Below are 17976 nucleotides of genomic sequence, written 5' to 3' on the forward strand. Positions count from 1 at the left end.
CAGCGCAGAGCTGAAGTGGAGAAGATCTTTAAGTTATCCTTCTTCCTAGGCGTCCACATTAATTTTGTAGCTTGGCCAGTCTGTTTTTCCATGGGGAGTCAGTTTTCTTCCTTACTAGTTCAGGATAACCTGATATTGGGTCAAACAATATGGGACGAGCTTGGAGTAAAGGAGACCATCTTCACCTCCAAGTTCTGGGTGAGCCGAGGGGCAGCCCACCCCCACTGGAATTCACCCAAGGGGCTGCCCGCACAGCGACTGTCACTGCAGTCAGTAAGGCGCCGACAAAGACCAGGCCTTCCCTGGCGTCCAGCACCCTGATCCTCGGCTTGCTCTTCTCTTCGTCCCATTAATAAGGTGAAACTTCATAAAGAGTGCGTCTGCCTGCAGGCTGGTGGGCCCCAGCGTGGCCCGTGGCCTTCGGTCAGATCTCAGCCCCAGGCACCCGCCTCCAGGGCACCCTGTGCAGGCAGTCTGTCTCGCGAGGCAGCCCCAGGATGACTTGGGCTTAGCCAGGGTCCTGAGTCAAGACTTGCTTCATGATGAAACCAGAGGCTTTTCGGTTTTGTGACATTCATTCCCCAGTGTATGCTGCTGTAGTTGGAGAAGAGGTGACTGTACGCTCTGAAAATGTTTTTTTCTTTTTGAACATGATTGTTCTTTAAGTACTAGGAAATGCATCTAGTATTTAGTGGAACTTTCCATGGAACAGTGGGAGTCCTTAGATAACGGGTCTTATTCCAATTTCCCATGTAAACTTTAGAAAGTTGCTTAACCTGAATTACCTCATTTGTAAAACTACAGACAGTTTTATATATTTCATAGACTTGAGCTAAAGGTTAAATGAATTAGCAACATAGGCCAGTGTCCTATTCCTGTGCCTGACTCATAGCGGTAGACACTTAACAGCTCTTAATTCTGTCCCCACCATGATTTTTCACGGTGTGGAAGAAAGAAGGCAACAGAGAAAGGTGAGCCAGCCACCCCAGATTCTCACACTAGCTGCTAAATTTTTTAGTGGTAACACTGGATAAGTCAGTCAGACTTTATAGCCTAGATTTCCTTTCTATGAAAATGAAAGGGTAAGTCGCCTCTAAGATTTCTTCTAAGCTTCAGTTTATCACATTATATTTGGCACCTGAGAGGCACAGACTTTCCCGTGTGGGCCATCAGTGCCTTCTCACCCTCCTGCATGGGAAGCAGTCAGCAAGGTCCCAGGGATCGTCCCTTGGAAGAACAAAGGCAGATACTGCCAGCAAATCTTTAGAAGACCTTCTACTTCCGTGTAACAGTGTACAACTCTTTGTAAGAGTCAAATTCTACCCCTTTTATCCTGGGCTATGTGTCATACTTCTAGATTGCAAACTTTACATTTGGCCCTGAGACCCTCACAGGATCTTTGGTATCTGAACTGCCAACGTGAGGTGCCTCATACAGGTCACGGCCGTTACTGTCCATGACTTTGCCTATTTCTAGGTCAGGTCATTGGCCCAGATGAGGAGGCACTGAATTCAAAATGAGATGTCTGTGGCCATAGGGGTTCTTGACAGAATAAATGGACATTTGTAGCCTGTGAGATTCTCTTCCCACCAACTACTGATATCCTTATTTAAAAAATTTTTGGAATTAGTGGTATGGACAAGAAGCAAATATCCACCTTCAGTAATGCTCATGCGCAGGAATCCCACCTGATGGTTCAGGAGGAATTGTGGAGATCTGTCTGAGGAAGCCTGGGAGAGTAAAAGCAATTTCGCTACAATTCAGATGTGATAGTGATTCTGAGAAACACGGTGAGCCTGTACGATGGAATGGGCTGCTGAACTGATGGAGGTGCTTAGCGACAGGAAGCATGATCTCCAGGAGCCTGAGAAAATGGACTTTGTTTTAAGGCTGACAGACTCGTATCTTAGGGCCTGAGTACCAGATATTTTGGGTGGACTATTTCATGCTGTCCTTGTGACCAAGTTGGTCAAGAGGAATTAGACATTCCTTGTGTCTCGAGTGGGACAATTTGGGGTCAAGGAGGCAGAATTGTCCTAACACGAGGGAAAAGGTTTCTGTCAATCAGTCTAATGGGACGAACCATCTTTTGAGGACGTAAATATCATTTTCCTGACTAGTTCAAAAGGAGGGTGGTCATTGGTCCTGGACACTGTCTAGTGGTTGTCTGCATGGAAGGGACATTGGACAAGATCATTTCTTCTTTCTAAACTTTCAGATGCTGAGATAATGTTGGAAAAGTAAGTTAGTGAGCAGGAAGCAAAGAAACACCTTCTCCTTTGTCATCATGACTATAGGAATATTCTATGGTTTCCCTCACAGAAGAAGCGCACATCCCCAAGTGCCCAGCATCAGGAATAAACCAGGAATAAGGAAGCCTGCTAAAACGCCATGAATAACAAGAATTTCCTAAAGATATTACTTCATGATAAAAGCCACCAGAAAAGGAGAATATTTCATTTTTTTTCTAAAAGACAAGAGTATTTATCAAATGTATCCAATCCAATCAGAATTGTGACTGCCATACAATTACTTCAACTATGAATATTGCATTTTCTCTTATATTCTAGAACATGATTATCTTAAAACTAGACCCCCTTGCAAATATAAGTAAATCTTTTCTTAGTGCTCAGAGTTTCCTATGAGTCTTCTTTTCCTTCCTAGTTAGATTGTTGAAGGTCTTGATTCCCATTTTAGGAAGTTGATAGATTTTGACCTCTTTTGACCATGCAACCTATATTAAAAAATACAGTTTTTACCATGACCCAGGATGCTATGTGCATTATAACTGAAATCAAATATTTGAGAAATAATACTAATACTTACATACTAGTGTTATACTCTGAAAATTTCAATTCAAATTCAATTCAATTAATAATTACCTAGAGTCCATGCCCCCATGAATTTCACGGGATTTGTGGATGGGAAAACACCACTGTCATCAATAGCCAGTTGATGAATCCTCAATGGCAAATACATGAGAGAATTCAGAACTTGTCACAATGTATGATAAACTTGCTACCGAAAGATAATGTTTGCACACATATCTCACAATATTCTTACATATTCCCCCTTAGTTCTTCACTTCTTTTTAGCCTCTTCTCCCCAGCCTCCCACAGAAAACCACACACCCCTCAAGCAACCACTCAGATGTGAAGGACTATAAGAGAGATGTATAGATAGATGGCATTCATCCTGGGTATATGTTAAAGTTTTATATCTAGAGAAGCAAGGGTCAGCCTGAAGCTCATCTGCTCATGAGCACATGCAGCAGGCCACAGAGATGATGGAATTGCTGATACAAGGCTCACAGCAACTTGGGTAACTATTCTTTTATTACTGGGAAGGCAAATGCAGTTTTTAAGATCAAAGGGACGCCCCCTGGAAGCTACACTTATTACTAAAGTCATCCTGGGAATCAAAGGACTTCACGCAGAAAGGCAGTACTATTCAACAGATGCCATTTCTGAAAACCACCCCCAAGGTGGGTAACAGGAAAGGAGGTCATTTAATTCTGTAAGTTTCCAACTCTGCCAGCTCTGGGGTCAAGCAAGGTGTCTGGTCCTGTGACAGCCACAGCTGGGGTTGGCCTGACAAAAAATTTGACTATCAGGGTAGGAACTGAGGAATCCTTTATAATTTTGGAAGCATTTTGGCAGCACATAAACTCCCTTCTGCAGAAGGCCAGAGCCCCACTCTTGTGGAAGCAAAGGAAAGGTGGTGGTAACTCAGTCACTACTAGAGTATTTGGGAAGCCATCCTGGCGGATTCCAGTCCCGGAAGCATCGTAGCACCTGGTTGGCGGCCCTTCTGCTGTCAGCTGCCATCTGGTAGCAGCACTCCTGCGCCTAGGCCTGTTTGCACCCTCCTCCTCTCCCCATACGGGCTTTAACCCCCACCCCCAGGAGGCCCACTGCCATTTTCAGATGGTGACCTTCAGGGAAGCCTGAAGGGCGTTTCTCAGCTGGGCGCCCCTGCAAATGCATCCTGGAAACCCCTTCACTTAGATCACCACACAATTCTCCTCGCAGTTCAGAATATCCTTGAAATCTTGGCTGAGATTTGGAAGAGTAGGAAAGGACCTTTACATTTCTCCTCAAAGACTCTCCAGCAATTAGGGTCAGAAGAGGCCTGCTCGCAGAAACTTGAGGAGAGTGCTTCGTATTACAAAAGATAGGATTCCTCTACCTTTTTGCCAGTCCAATGTCTTCTGAAATCTCCTTTGCTTTCCCAAGAGCTTATCTTTCTAGAGACTAGAATTAGAGGAAAAACTGTGCTGATGTTTGTCAAATGTTTATTGAAATGTAAAGGGTTAGTGTCACAGAAGCAGTTTCTGTATTTGAAGCTTCTCTATTGCCAACTTTCATAGCCCATATTATTAATGAAAGATACTATTGATCTTAGTACCTTTGAAATGGACTCTTAGAGCCTGTAAAAAGCCTTCATCACAGGCATTTTTTTTGCACTAAGAAGAAAACAGAATAGTTTTAAACTTACAAAGATTTTAATGGGATTGAAAGGGTGCAGCATGAGAAACAGAAAACAGTATGACTTGGACAATCTCTGGGCTAACTTTCGGAAGAAGTTTACCATTCACCATTAATCATCTCAGAAATTTATCCAACTAAGCTACATAGTTTTTTCTTTTTTTTGACATGCACAATTCTCGTGACCACACAGAAGAAAAGAAAGGATTTAGCTCTGTAGAAATCAGTGGATTATCATAAAATCTTATCTATATAGAACTTATATGAGTGGCAGGGTGATCGAAGCTGATTTGTTCTGGGTAGGTCATTTTGATTGAATTTTCCCAATTTAAGTTATGGGGGCATGTGCCCAGGAGCACTTCCTTCCAGCAGAAGGAAGCGGTTCCCCACAGGGCCTGGAACAGAGGCTCGACTACCTGTCCATACTGTATATCATCCCTCAACAAAGGAAAGTAAAATAGTTAATTTAAATAGTCCTCTAAGAAAAGTAAAGGAAACAGAGTGGGCTCAAGGTAACAAGAGGAGATCTAGGCAGGAATCTGGAGGAGAATATGAATTCTCCATGCATTTTCTGTTGACTCTGCTTAGTCCTGGCCCTCCCGCCCATGTGCTTCCACGCTGAGCACCGTCTGAGGCGGGCTGACGCGTGTATCCAGAGCAGCCTGTGATTTTCTGCATCTTGTGGGTCTGACCTTGCTCTGACGCGCCTCGCATCACCACTGTCCTAACCCATTTTGTCAGAGGTGATGGTCCTCACAGGCCCCCAGCTCACATGCCCGCCGTGCATTACCTGCCCTCCTCCCTGCGGCCCCTCTCACAGTGGCTACTCACTCAAAAGGGTCGCTGGGGTCCGCCCTCTGGAGCTCTGGAGGAATGGGAATTCTCTTGTAGTACATCTCCCAGTCGAAGGCGCCTCGCATGGCGTCCCCGGCCTGCGCAGCGTACCCGAAGTGATCGTGGTCGATGACATCGATCATGGGGCAAGCGATGGTTTTGTGGTTTAGTGCAATTTGGTCTGAAAAATGAAAGCACAAAATAGGAAATGACATGCCTACCTGCCTCATCTATCATTTCTCAGCCAAGGGATGTCCCCGGATCCCTCCTAATGCACAATGCTTGCAGCCTGGCTCCCTGTCACCCCTGGGGCGCTTTGTGAAATGCCAGACTTAACGTGATGGGACAGTGATTAGGTACAATTAGTGCTGTGCTTTCCTTTAAGAAAGTTACGTCCCAGAGAGACTTGCAGAAGTCCATTTAGCTCTGCCGCTGTCACGGTTTTGCTCTGACCTGTCCCCAATCTGTCATTTTATAGTGCTTCCAACATGCATGGAATATAAACAGCACTCATGTCCTTCAAGCATACACAGCTAGAGCCTGCTGAGGAAGCACCGGCCTGCATTCTGGAGGTTCCAGAATTCAAATATTTAACTTCATGGTTTTTTACTAGCTAATCTTGTAATGCCCACAATAGCCAATCCTTCTCCCAAATGCTGGCAGATCCTACACAGAATTCTTGCTGTTGGGTTTACCCAAGATTATGCCAAGTTCTATTTTGCTATTGTTCTTTGATATGGACTCCGTTGATCAGAGTTATACATTTTTATCTTCTCTCATCTCATCTGAAAATATACTGTGCAGCTTGATATACCTGCTCTGACTCCTGCAGCTACTGAATTCTTGAGCAACTGCTGAGTGAAGGGTAGTGGTTTCCAGGCCTCCTAACGACCCTACAAGGAGGCTATTGGCATCATTCCCAGCTTAGGGGTGAGGACCCCGAACTCAGAGCAGTGGAACAACTTGTCACAGGTCGCTGATCCTTTGAGCACAGGGACGGGGGTGCAGCCCCTGGTGAGCCCGTGGCCTTTCCAGTCCGCCTCGCTGCCCATCCTGCAGCTGAAGGCCTATCTTCCTCCTCCCCAGCTCCTTCTGGTCCCGTGTAGCTACGTCTGCTGTGAGGCATTAACAGCGGGCACAGTGTGCTGGCATGTGCCTACTTTGGGCTCTTCTGGAGGAGTTAGTTACATGGGAGGTATTTCCTTCCCAAGAATGTGCATTTAATCAATATTTATTACAACAAACTGATACTGTCTGACAGGTAGAACTTTTAAGTAGGAGCATCTGCTTTCTGGTTATTTAGACCTGATGTGGCAAGTGGAATAACATACATTTAAATACCTTTAAAAAAAGAAAAACACATATTGTTTCAAAATAGTGAGGTTTGGTTATTTCAGTACCAATATTTTGATGACACTGATAAGCGAGGTTGTGGACGCCACAGAATCCTGGGCAGATTTCCCCTCCAGATCTACAGGCCTCTTTCTCCCTCCCTCCCCCTCCCGCCTTCCCCCCATCCTTCCTGTCTTTCCTTCCTTCCTTCGTGATTCAACAAGTATTTACTGTGTAGATACTCTGTGCCTGTCCCTTTTGTAGGTTTCTGGAACATAGCCGTGAATAAGGGTGGCAGAAACCCCGGTCTTCAGGAATGGAGCAAGACAATCAATATGCATAATAGAAAACTAAGCCATATAGTATGTCAGAAGCTGATAAATGTGATGGGAAGAAAATAAAGCCAAGCAAGGGGACTGTGGAACATTCTCCTTGTGGAAAATGGGTGTGGAAAGGGGTGCAGTGTGAGAGAGCATGGCCCCAGGAAGCCTCAGAGCCCCGGGGCACCTCAATCTTCCTTCAGCTAATTGGCAGCAACACCCCTGGTCCTATTTCAAGGTAACCTCCACCAAGGGCACTCCGAGCATCCATTGCCACCAGGGCATGCCTGCAAAGGGCTTTAATCTTTATCTGAATGGAGTTGCCCCACAGACGCCTTTCCCCGAGGAGATCACCATTGCTGTGTCCAGAATATTTCTTCTATCACCTCTGCAGATATTTTAGTACTAAGGTTCCAGTGACTTTCTTCAATCAAACTCAGAATCAGGTTGATTTACAAGTTCCTTGACCAACAAGGAACCCCAAGGAGACCAGAGAGAATGATTCTGTTAAATGAACTGTCAAGCTTCCCGTCCAATTTCCTTTCAGCTCTCATCCAGCCACACCAGCCTCGGGTAATTTTTCATCTAAGGCTTGTGCCTACATTTCAATTTCCAGGGATCAAATAAACGGACTCTTAATGGGAAATTGAAATTCAGGTATAATCCCAAGGTGAAAAATGACCCAAGAAACTGTTTGTCTCCATCTGTTTCTTCATTTTGGACGATGTGTCAAGACACTGATAGAAGAAAATAAAAAGAGATAGTGATCCCGAGCTCGAGTCATTTCTTATCCATCAGGCTTACAGGAAATGAAATGCTTTAATGAGAAAAAACAGGTTTCTCTTTATCCCCCCCCCCCCACCATCGCTCGCTGCTGCTTTGCTTTTTCATGTTGGGTTCACAGGAACCACCAGAGGCTCGATAATTGGCATTTAGGGGTTGCTTTGGTTCATAAATAAATTAAGCCTTTTGCTGACTTCCTTGAGTATTCAACACCACATAGGTCAGATTTGGTTTGAGGGAATCTCAGTGTTGCTGGTGAAACTCTAAACTGCTCCGTCCTTGGACAAGGTACTTTTAATTAAAAGCTCAGAGGAGTCCCCGGCAGGAGGAGGGGGCTGCCCGCCGTCCTGTAGGAGCAGGTGGACTGCTGAGGGGGTGGGTGCTAGTTGCTGGTCATTTCCTGTTTTAAGTGTCACACAGTTTGAATTGATTTCTCTCCCCCCATCTTTTACTAATGGAGCTTTGCCAGGTCCCCCTGAAATCCTACACTGCGGCCAGCAGCAAATCAGTCCTTCCGAGGCAGCAACCGTGGAGGCAGGGTTACTGGCTTGAGCTCCAAGGCCAGGCATATATTCACCTTTTACTATAAAAGGTGATTTAGTGGGATCTGGAAGAATGGAAGGGGTATCATACGTGGGCACCACGATCTTTTTGGAAACACATTATTTTTTCAGGCTTGCAGTTTATTCCTTATCCGCTACTGGACTTTGGAACTGACTTCATTGTGAAATGAAAAACAAGATAGTCAAATTCGAACTGAGCTGCACGTACGCCTTCCAGCTTGAATGACTTTTGGTCCTTTCCTGTGTCTAACGGTCTAAGTGGGATGGGACAGGGTCTCCTCGTTTCCCTCCTCCAGCCATACCGTGCGCATCCGAGACGTGTGCCCCGCACAGCAGCTCTGATGTATGAGGGGCTCCGTGCCAGCGGGGCCAGATAGCTAGGGACGGAGGCCCGTGTCTGCAGGGGAAGGAGAACTGGCATCATAGATCCCAGAAAATGCTGTGGCACCGAACACTTCAGCTGCCTTCTGGGGCTGAGCAGTCATCCCTTCGCATCTCTTCACTATCCTATAGAAAGTCTTCAACTCTGTGCATGTGTGTATTTTAATCTTACTATAGGTATAGGCAGTGTTTTTGAATATTTTTTTCTTTTAGTGTTTATACAGCTAAAAGAATCCAACTACAGTGAAGGAGCATGTCTAAGGTAACTGGAACCTTCTCCAGCTCCAAGTCAGACCACAGCTGGTCTATCTCATGTCAGCATCACTGCAGCTTTGCAGGGGCCCGGTTTCCCTGCAGCTGTGACGGCTGACGTCAAGGCTCCCACTGCCCCGTGTCGAAGGGGCCTCTAGCCTTTGGCGATTGCCCAGTAAACACAAGCAAACCGCGTGTTCCCCCAGGAGGGGTCCCCAGGCCGCTGCTCTTGCTACCCACGCCGGGCCAGGTACTCACTGAGGAGGGGGGGCAGCCAGTTCACGTTGACCTCGCAGTGGGAGTCCAGGAAGGTGAGCACTTCCCCTCTGGCCATCGATGCTCCCAAGAGTCGGGTCCGGATGAGCCCCTCCCTCTTCTTGGTGCGAACAATCCTCACTTTGGAAAACCGGGCCATATATTCTTCCAACTTATCCTTCAAGTGTTCTAGGAAGGCAGTAGAGAATGCAGAGAGAGAGAACAAGAACATTAAGTGCAGCAGAAATACCAGTGGGTGTTGAGGCATAGAGAGGATGAATGACCAATCTGAGCTTAAAGCCGTTTCTCTCCTCCCTTCAACTTGAGGGAGATGCTGACCAGGGTTTACACCTAGAAGGTTTCATACTTCATGCTGCAAAGTACTACCCAGAATGAATACTTCATGACCTGCAAATACTGCCCTTCACTCTGATGCGGAAGGCACCGACACGCCAGAGCTCTGCTGTGCAGTTGCCGGTGCCCAGTGGCCACCATGCCAGCACTGGCCAGGATGGGCCCGGCCTCTGGACCCTGCCAAGCAGAGCCAGCCGGCTCTCCAGCACGTGGGCCCACTCCACCAGGCCTTCGCCTCGTGTCCGTGGGCTGAAAACAGTGCAGCTAAAAACTACCACAGAGAAAGATCTCCCTGCAGTCAATAGGAACCAGAGCTTCTGTCCTCACAGGGGGGACAGCAAACCAAGAGGCACGGTCAGCATCTGACTTCTCATCTGAGTGGACAAGTTGTGACGTGCCCGTTAAAATTAGCTCTGGAAAGGCGCAGGCTGCGGAGACACTACACGGTCACTTTGAACTTAGCTGTTTAAGGTTAGAAAACAAAAATTTGGAAGTGTTTCTTTGCTTGATTTAAAATGAACAGTGGGAACAAAATGAAGTCAGAATACTTATTTACAGAATGAAACATATCCTATTGATCATGGTAAGATGCATCATCCCTCAGTTCTTTTTACACCAAATAACTGCTTTTGGTGGCTTTCAGTGGGGTGAGTTCTCCAGGTACACTCTCTGCTGTCACTCTTCCCGTACCTAAAACATGGGGAGCGCGCGACTGGAGTTACTAACAAGTGTCCAATGTTCATGGAAACAGAATCTTGGTACGCAGTGTTTTCTGTAATTTCCCCTTTCAAACTCTCTCTAAATATCTGCAATTAGAGACAACAGTGTTGTGAAGTCTCCTGTGATCCACAGCAATAGGGGCTCTCGCAGGGGTTATGACCCTTCCCAGATCTCCAGTTTAACGGATGTCAGAATTACTCGTGTTGGAGTTTCTCTGTACATTATTCCTATTATTTCTGCTGCTTCTTTTCAATGTGGTGTTTAAAAAGAAATTCCTTTTTTTTTCTCAACTGGCCTATAACAAAGTTTGACAAGTGGGTCAAGTAAAAAAAAAACAACAACAACTTAGCTTTCTAATTTCACTATTAAAGAATGCTGGTGGAACTTTCTCGAGTGTTTTTTGCTCAAAGTATGTCCCCCTGTGCCTGTAATGACCAGAGGCATGGAGACCAGCTCATACAGCCAAGGTCACAGACTGGACATGGGTGGGGCCCTGGAATAGTGAGATTCCTGAGTAAGTCATGCCAACTCTTAAATCTGAATTACCTCACCTGTAAGATACAGGGAATTTGGAGGACTTTTTCCCCTTAGAGTGTGGAGGAGGGCCAAGTTTTTGGTCAGAGACCTGACAGCACTTGTTCAACAAATATTTATTAAGTCAATCATTGGAGACCCCAGTGAGTCACTTGTACTTTTGAAGAGAAACAGAAATTCTGGCTGAAGAAATGTGTTTGGATGCTAATCCTGAAAGATGAAAAACACAGAGTTTTTCATTTGTTGGTGAGACTTTGACAATTCATCATCTTCTATTTATTGCAAATTTAAAGAAAAAAAGGCCAGCAATAAACAAATACGAACACATAGCTTTATAGCAGCATCGCAGCACCTCACTCAGAAGGCTGGCTCCACTGTCCCTCTCTGCTCTGGAACAGATGTGCTTTGGAGGGACCCCCCCCCCTTCTGCCCTCACCCCTTTGCTCACCCCCTACCCCACTTTTGCAAGCAGCTAAGATTCTGGAAGGACTGCGCAGCACAGCGCCACCTGTGGGCAACAGGGGGGCTTTACTCTCTCATCAAGGAAAGAGCAGAGACCCGTCACCGAGTCAGACGCTCAGCCACTAACCATTCACGGTAAGTGATCAAAACCAGAGCTCTGTATGGGCCAGTCTTGCAAGGCCCGTGTTGCATCAGGACTCTCCACAGTAATAAATGTATGAAAACCCCATAATCTCCTTGCTGTAATTTATTCAGGCCCTGGAGTCCTTCTGTATCAGGAATATACACAGGAGTCACTCCATAAATTTATTTGCAGAACAGTTGCTGGGACCATTGTCTTCTAGAAGCAGGGTCCTGACAGTCACCAGGGATAAAGCCACCAAACCACTGTTCTCTTTCTTTGTTTGCGTCTCATTGCTCCTGAGTCACGCAGCCCTAGGGACACCACGTCTGGGGCACGCGGTCACTTCCTTCCCCGCTGGCCCTGCCCAGGCCTCTCAGGGGGCGAGGGGGGATTCTCTGGAGCTGCATTGAGGAAGTGGCTCTAGAACACAGTCACTTTCCAGGGAGGCTAATGTGAGAAGCAGAGAGTGTCGGTCACCTGGGAGTGGTCGTCCCCACTTCAGATTTGACTTCCACACTTTTATAGTTTATACGAAATTCTCTGAAACTCTGTGGGGACTATTGCTGCCTGTCTGCTTCCCTCTATGCACATTTTCTGCTCCAATGTATTTTTCTTTCATCAAAGCCCATTTTAACATACTGAAAGAATTGTATGGTCTGAGTTCACTAAGCACAGGGGGTTTGACCCCAAAGAGAATCCATCAGACATTCAGATCCATTCCTGTAGCTTGACCTTGGTGGTCATAATCAGCCCCATAATAATGATCCAGTTGAGTGCCCTTATGAGGGCCCCATTCTCCCTTAGGACTTCAGGTGTAGCATCTGATTCCCTATCATTCCCAACGAACAATGGTAGACAGGTATTCTTGGTCTGATTTGCAAATTAGACTCTCAGAGTTACCAGGAATGGTGACAATGGCTTTAAATCAAAAACATTTTGCATTTCTCTGATGTGAACAATTTTTTGATTCATTTCTGAAATATGGTTAGGACGATTTAAATCATGATTTTAATTCAAACACAGCATCTTTGAAGATCCCTTTTAAACTTGCTTAATTTTACATGATAACAAGAAAATTTATGGCAGTTTTAGAAAACACAGATCTCTTCATTGACTATGAGACATTCATTGAACTTAACATTTTTTTGGTTGGTGGCCATAGGCCACTAGTTAAATGCCACAGTCTGTTCCGTCAGACTGTGATTTCCCTTGTGAAGTTTTGTTTTCAGAGTGAAGCTAGTCTTAACAAGTTCTTAGCTTTTCCTAAAAAAGCATCCTAGTGGGTAGCAGTTGGGTATGTCTTTGGGCTGTGCCTCATATCTGTGTGCAAGTGACAATTCAAAATAAAACAAACATATATCAAAGGATTTGTCCAAAAGCAAACTCCAGGGTATTTTCTTTGGCTAATACAACATCTGTCTAATCTCCTGCAGGTCACTGTCTATAAGCCTATTGCTGATGTCAAAATAATGACTTTGAGGCCCTGTAAGTTTATCAAAGATTTAAGTCTGTTCAATAAATTATGCTTAATATGTCAGAAAAATATAGTAACAGAGTTTTAGGCAGCTTTCTGGTCACGCTCTGAGGGACTGTTCTCAAGGGGTCAGGCTAGTGACCGTGAGTAACACCAAGTGTGGCCAGGGTGCACCACGTGGAGGGCAGACCAAGGGCCGAGCAGCTGCCCAGATCAGCAGCTGGTGTTGAGGCCTAGCAACTTGGGGTCACTGCCAGTTCTTTGGAATACCCTGATTTATATCTCAGAGCACACAGGAGGGGCCAGGAGACACCATCGATCTGGAGCGAGGGATTTCTAAGTAGGTGCCTATGGAGGTGAACTTTCTTCCACGTTTGTACTTCTGTGTTGGCAGCACATAGTAGGACATGGCCTTGAGCTCTTATGGAATATGTGCTCGTTATGTGTGGTACCTAACCATGAGTTCCGAAGTGTATGGGATTATAATACACAGATATATGGATGGCTTAAACCTTCCTGTCTAATCTTCACACAACTACTAAGTGCAACTCTGAGAATTCTGCATAATTTTTTTTCATATTGACAAGTACTTCACAATTACAGAAAATAAGATATTCCTCCATTTCTTAATCTACTTGGCATATGTTATGGGTGTATTTTAACCCAAAGTGGCAGTGTTAAGGATAACTGTCTACATAGCAAGGCCTGAACAGACATTTTCTATATTCTTTACACAGTAGAAATATACAGATTTTAAGTCTTAAGCTGAGCTCTAGAAAATGGTCAGTTTCTTTATGTCCTAGTTGACCACACGAAATCTGTCCCTTTTGATAGCACTCCCATTTAGACATTTCACATTACCTCTAGAGCATGAAAAATTCAACCCAGAAAGCAAAAGAATTTCTGAAACCATGTTCAATTGCTTCTGTTATGATTTTAACTGGCTTCTATCTCTGAAAGTCCTATTTTCTACTCTTGTAATATGCAAAGCACTTAAGTCATTTAGGAAATAGCTTGGAAATGCCAAATAAAAGTAAACAGACAAAATGTATTCCAGCTAATATGTGAAAAAAGAAAAGATAGAGTTAGAATATCACTATTTTGCAACCCCTAATGAACTAACGGATCAGGCTGTCAGCACTGTCGACATCACAAAAGGAGCTAAGGTCACCTACTAGGCGCCTGCTGAGGCCAGAGCACAGCGCTGCCTATTAAGCATTATTGCCCAAAGCAGGGGGTCTGAATTTGATCACACCTTTGGATATGATTACACCTTCACGGGAAGGAAAGGGTTACAGACGGTATGGAGTGTCATACCAGAGAGATGATCAGCAGAGTCCAAACTCTGATAGGTGCCCCAGGAAAGATGGCTGGATTTCTTAGGCTAATAACTTAGGAGGAAATAGAAAAGAAATGGAGGGAGAATCCTAAGGGTTAAAAGACAGTCAGAAATACACAACCAGGCACAATGGGAGGACTTGATAAGGATGTCGATTCAAAGATAGAGTTGGGAAAGGAAAAAGCAGCCTCCTGGTGTCTGGTAACTGGTCTGACGTCCACAGGGAGACCACCGTCTCCTGTTGGATTCGATCTCACAGGACAGCAGCATCGGACCAGGTCCCTCAGAGGCCAAGACGCAGTGAGAGGAAAACAAGACCACTGTGAAACCCACAACATACAAAATATCACCCTCTCTCTGCTGAATTGAGAGACAGCTATTTTTTCCCATTTATATTTTTAACTAGCTGTGGAAAGGTTTTGAGCTATTTTTCCCATGAGAGTCCTTGACTCTGTGCAGTCATGGGAGGAAAGGGTTGGACGCCATTCTACAGGGGTCTTTTACATTTCTGTATGTCTTATGAATGAATCTGTGGGTAAAACTGCAATATTTCCAGAACTTCCCACCTGGCCTTACTGCGTCTAAGGAGAGAAGTAGTCCATCTCCATATCAAGAGGTGGTCACAAGGTCGGTGGAGAGTGAGTGCACACCTGGACCACAGAGGTTCTGTGGTGTCTATTTTGAAACCAGGTCACAAGAAACACGGGTGAGCAGAGTAGATGACTGCTTGTCAGCAATACATGGATTTCTCCCACTTTTTTTCTCCTTTTGACTGGTTTCAGCTTCAAAGATTTATTTGCCCCAGGCTGGGACACGTGTTTCCTCCCGGAGTTACAGAGTCCAAAACCACCACTTCTTCTGGATTTTCTTTTCTGGGATGTTTACATAGTGCCCAGAGGTGGAAGACTGAGATGGAATCTCAGGAACAAAGGGCAGGTTTATTCAGAGCCTTGGCAGGTGGAAAGAGCGTCTCCTGCAGGTTTGCTGGCCATTATAAAGGAGTTGAGCCCCATGAGCTTGGGCAGGCCCTCACTGGGGCACATCTGCCTGTCCCTGTGTGCCGGGGACAAGCGGGACTGGCATATGTTGTCTGTCATCAATCTGCCCTCCGGGCTATCGGCCCTAAAGGTCATTGTCTCTGACCCAGGAATCTTAGGTCTGCCCACATCTGTTAAATAGCAGCAGGCTAACCTGCCAGCTAGCAAGGAGAGCAAAATCTCAGATTGCTCAGTTCTTTTCAGAGAGGAGCAAAGGCCGCTGGTAAAGGACTTGTAAACTCTGCAGGGTGGTCTGAGAGCCCCCCAAGCGGGGGGTGCGCCGGAATCCAGGGGAAACACATGGTGGATGCCACGTGCCAGACCCTCCAGGTCCTGCCCCAGGCACAGCCTGGCTCTGGCTCAGCTGAGCTGTACTTCATCATTCCCCTCCTTGTGTTTCCTCCTCTAGTTACATCCTTTCACTATCTAGAAATATTTCTGTCCTCGCTCAGAAATTCCATAGTGAGAAGTGAGCTTGAGAACACTGATTGTTTTCCATGAGAGGCACTCTGAGCCCTGCGCTCCCACAGACACCACAGGGGTGGGTGCATTTCAGGGTGGGGTCTTCTCTTGGTAAGCTTGGACAGTGGGCAGATTCCTTGGGGTTCTCTCTCTCTCGCATTTGCTTACAGAACAATAGAGTTTTATATTTTCAGAGTAGCTTTAAATATGTAACATAATCAGGAGAACACAAGAGAAACAATATGCCACAACAGACACCCACCCACCCGGGGCATGACCCCTCGGGGAGTAATGGCCACCCACCCACCCGGTGTCCTGTATCCTTCTGGGAGAGCCTCGTTCTCCAGGTTTAGGGTCATAAATAGACTCAAAGACTTTAGAGAAGTGCTCATTTATCAATGATTATTTTATAATACCTTATGAACAAAGGCCTTAAAAGTGAAAAGCAAATATTATAGGTGGCACCCTACATAAAAGGATTATGAACTTTTTCAGAAAAAAACACTGTATATGTGTGTGTGAGAGAGAAAGGGAGATCTGCAATTAAAATAGTTATTCCCTTTGTTATCTTTTATATTTACAAACATACTCTTAGAATGGTTTTGCAAGAAGGTATATAACTTCATATGAAATATTTTGGCATTTTGGTAATAGTCTGAAAACTGCCTTAGATAAATGCTCACATACATCAATGAGAATACAAATGTGGCCTATCTGTGATGAAGCTTTTATCTTAGTTCATATATTGCAAATTTAACTTGTGCATTCATTACTTAATTTTGGGAAAGTAATGAATATTTAGTTATAACAGCAATATTTGAATTCTATTTTTCTTTATCCACAGTATTTGAGGACTATTTAAAAACTGGTTGGCCTGATGTTTCAAATATTTCTCAAATAATTAATATTTAGTTTATGTAATATTTTTCTAAGCATTTTATATTTTTCAAAAGTTGTAATTAGAGGACTTTTGTGAATAAGTAAATGTGCTGTAATCTTTATATGATTTATAGTTTGTAACTTTTCTGTTTACATGAACCTAGAATGAGAACTATGTATTTCTCTAAGTCAGGCAATATAAAATCTTCTTAGAAAATAAAGATGTAAATGGAAACAGTAAAACTCAAAGTTTTTGTTTCCTGTGTAATACTGTTGCTGAGTATTTTGAACTCACCATAAATTGATCCATTTTAACCCAATGGAAATATCTCAGTTGTTTTATTAGATTTTAAACAATTTGTGCAGTGCAAAGAATAAGCTGTATAGTTTACAAGTTTCCATTTACATCAGTACATGATGATTCAGCCTAAATACTCAAATGTAAAAATCTTATCATCAGTATTAGAACAAGTCATGGATTCAGTGTTAATATTGTTTGACCCTGAATATTTTCAATACAGAGTAGAGCAGCTATCCAGGGAAGAAAATGGTACAGACAACAAAGTTTCAGGAACAAAATTGTACATGAAAAGTTCCAGAACTGATACAGATTAATCAGGAACACCTTATTTGAAAACTCCTGGTCTCCAGTCCACATGTGCCTTGAGCTCAAACTTGACACCATCTGGTGCACGTGAGTCGGTACCAGCTCCCCTGCGCATGCCTCCCTGCGCCTCCCAGCCTTAGGCGTGTGGCCTCTAGGCTGCAGCTGGCCGCCAGCGACCTCCGTCTTCCCTCTGTCTTGCTTCCTCATTACCGATCAATGGCACTTTCTACTTAATTATCTTAGTTAATCAATCCTCTTATATTTATCAATATATCTTCTATATCTTATCTGCTTCCCATTCATCCAAGAAAGCTCCATGCTTATCTTTCTCTGATTCCCTCCTTAATCTCTAAGGCTGTCAAAAATGCACATTTTATAAGATAATTTGTCTTGAGATATAAGAGGCAACTACCTAAAACAATAAGTTTAACATAGAAAAAAGATCAGAAGAACCAGTATATTTATGCTTTTACCCTCTGAGGTCCATAAGGCTCAAAGTCCCATTCATAAATTTTACAATTTTCAAACAACTTTAACGACTCCTTAATGTATTTTCCTGCATACCAGGCTTTGTGATTTTAAAACTGGTTGTTTTTGTATTCTAACATTAATGCTTCTGTTAATTATTGATTTGTTTGCACCGGCCCACATATTCACAGCTCGGGTAAATAGCCTTTTATGAGCCCATTTGACTTAATGACCATCTCTAAAAATTGGGATGAAGAGTGAATCTTTCCCATAAAATAATGAATGATTTTCTGTAACTTGTCTTCCTAA

General features: G+C 44.3%; 1 protein-coding gene across 4 annotated transcripts in view; it reads right to left on the bottom strand.

Annotated features, from left to right (window-relative positions):
• Positions 1–17976, bottom strand: part of GALNTL6 (polypeptide N-acetylgalactosaminyltransferase like 6) — a 930232-nt gene that overhangs the window by 137087 nt on the left and 775169 nt on the right. For all 4 annotated transcript variants that reach the window (XM_073232816.1, XM_036998902.2, XM_073232817.1 and 1 more), the window contains 2 exons: positions 9211–9396; positions 5319–5502 (listed from right to left, as the gene is read on the bottom strand). In XM_073232816.1, coding sequence (XP_073088917.1) covers positions 5319–5502; positions 9211–9396 — 370 coding nt within the window. The remainder of the gene's footprint in view (positions 1–5318; positions 5503–9210; positions 9397–17976) is intronic.

This window comes from Manis javanica, chromosome 3 (assembly GCF_040802235.1).
Source record: "Manis javanica isolate MJ-LG chromosome 3, MJ_LKY, whole genome shotgun sequence".
Lineage (NCBI taxonomy): Eukaryota > Metazoa > Chordata > Mammalia > Pholidota > Manidae > Manis > Manis javanica.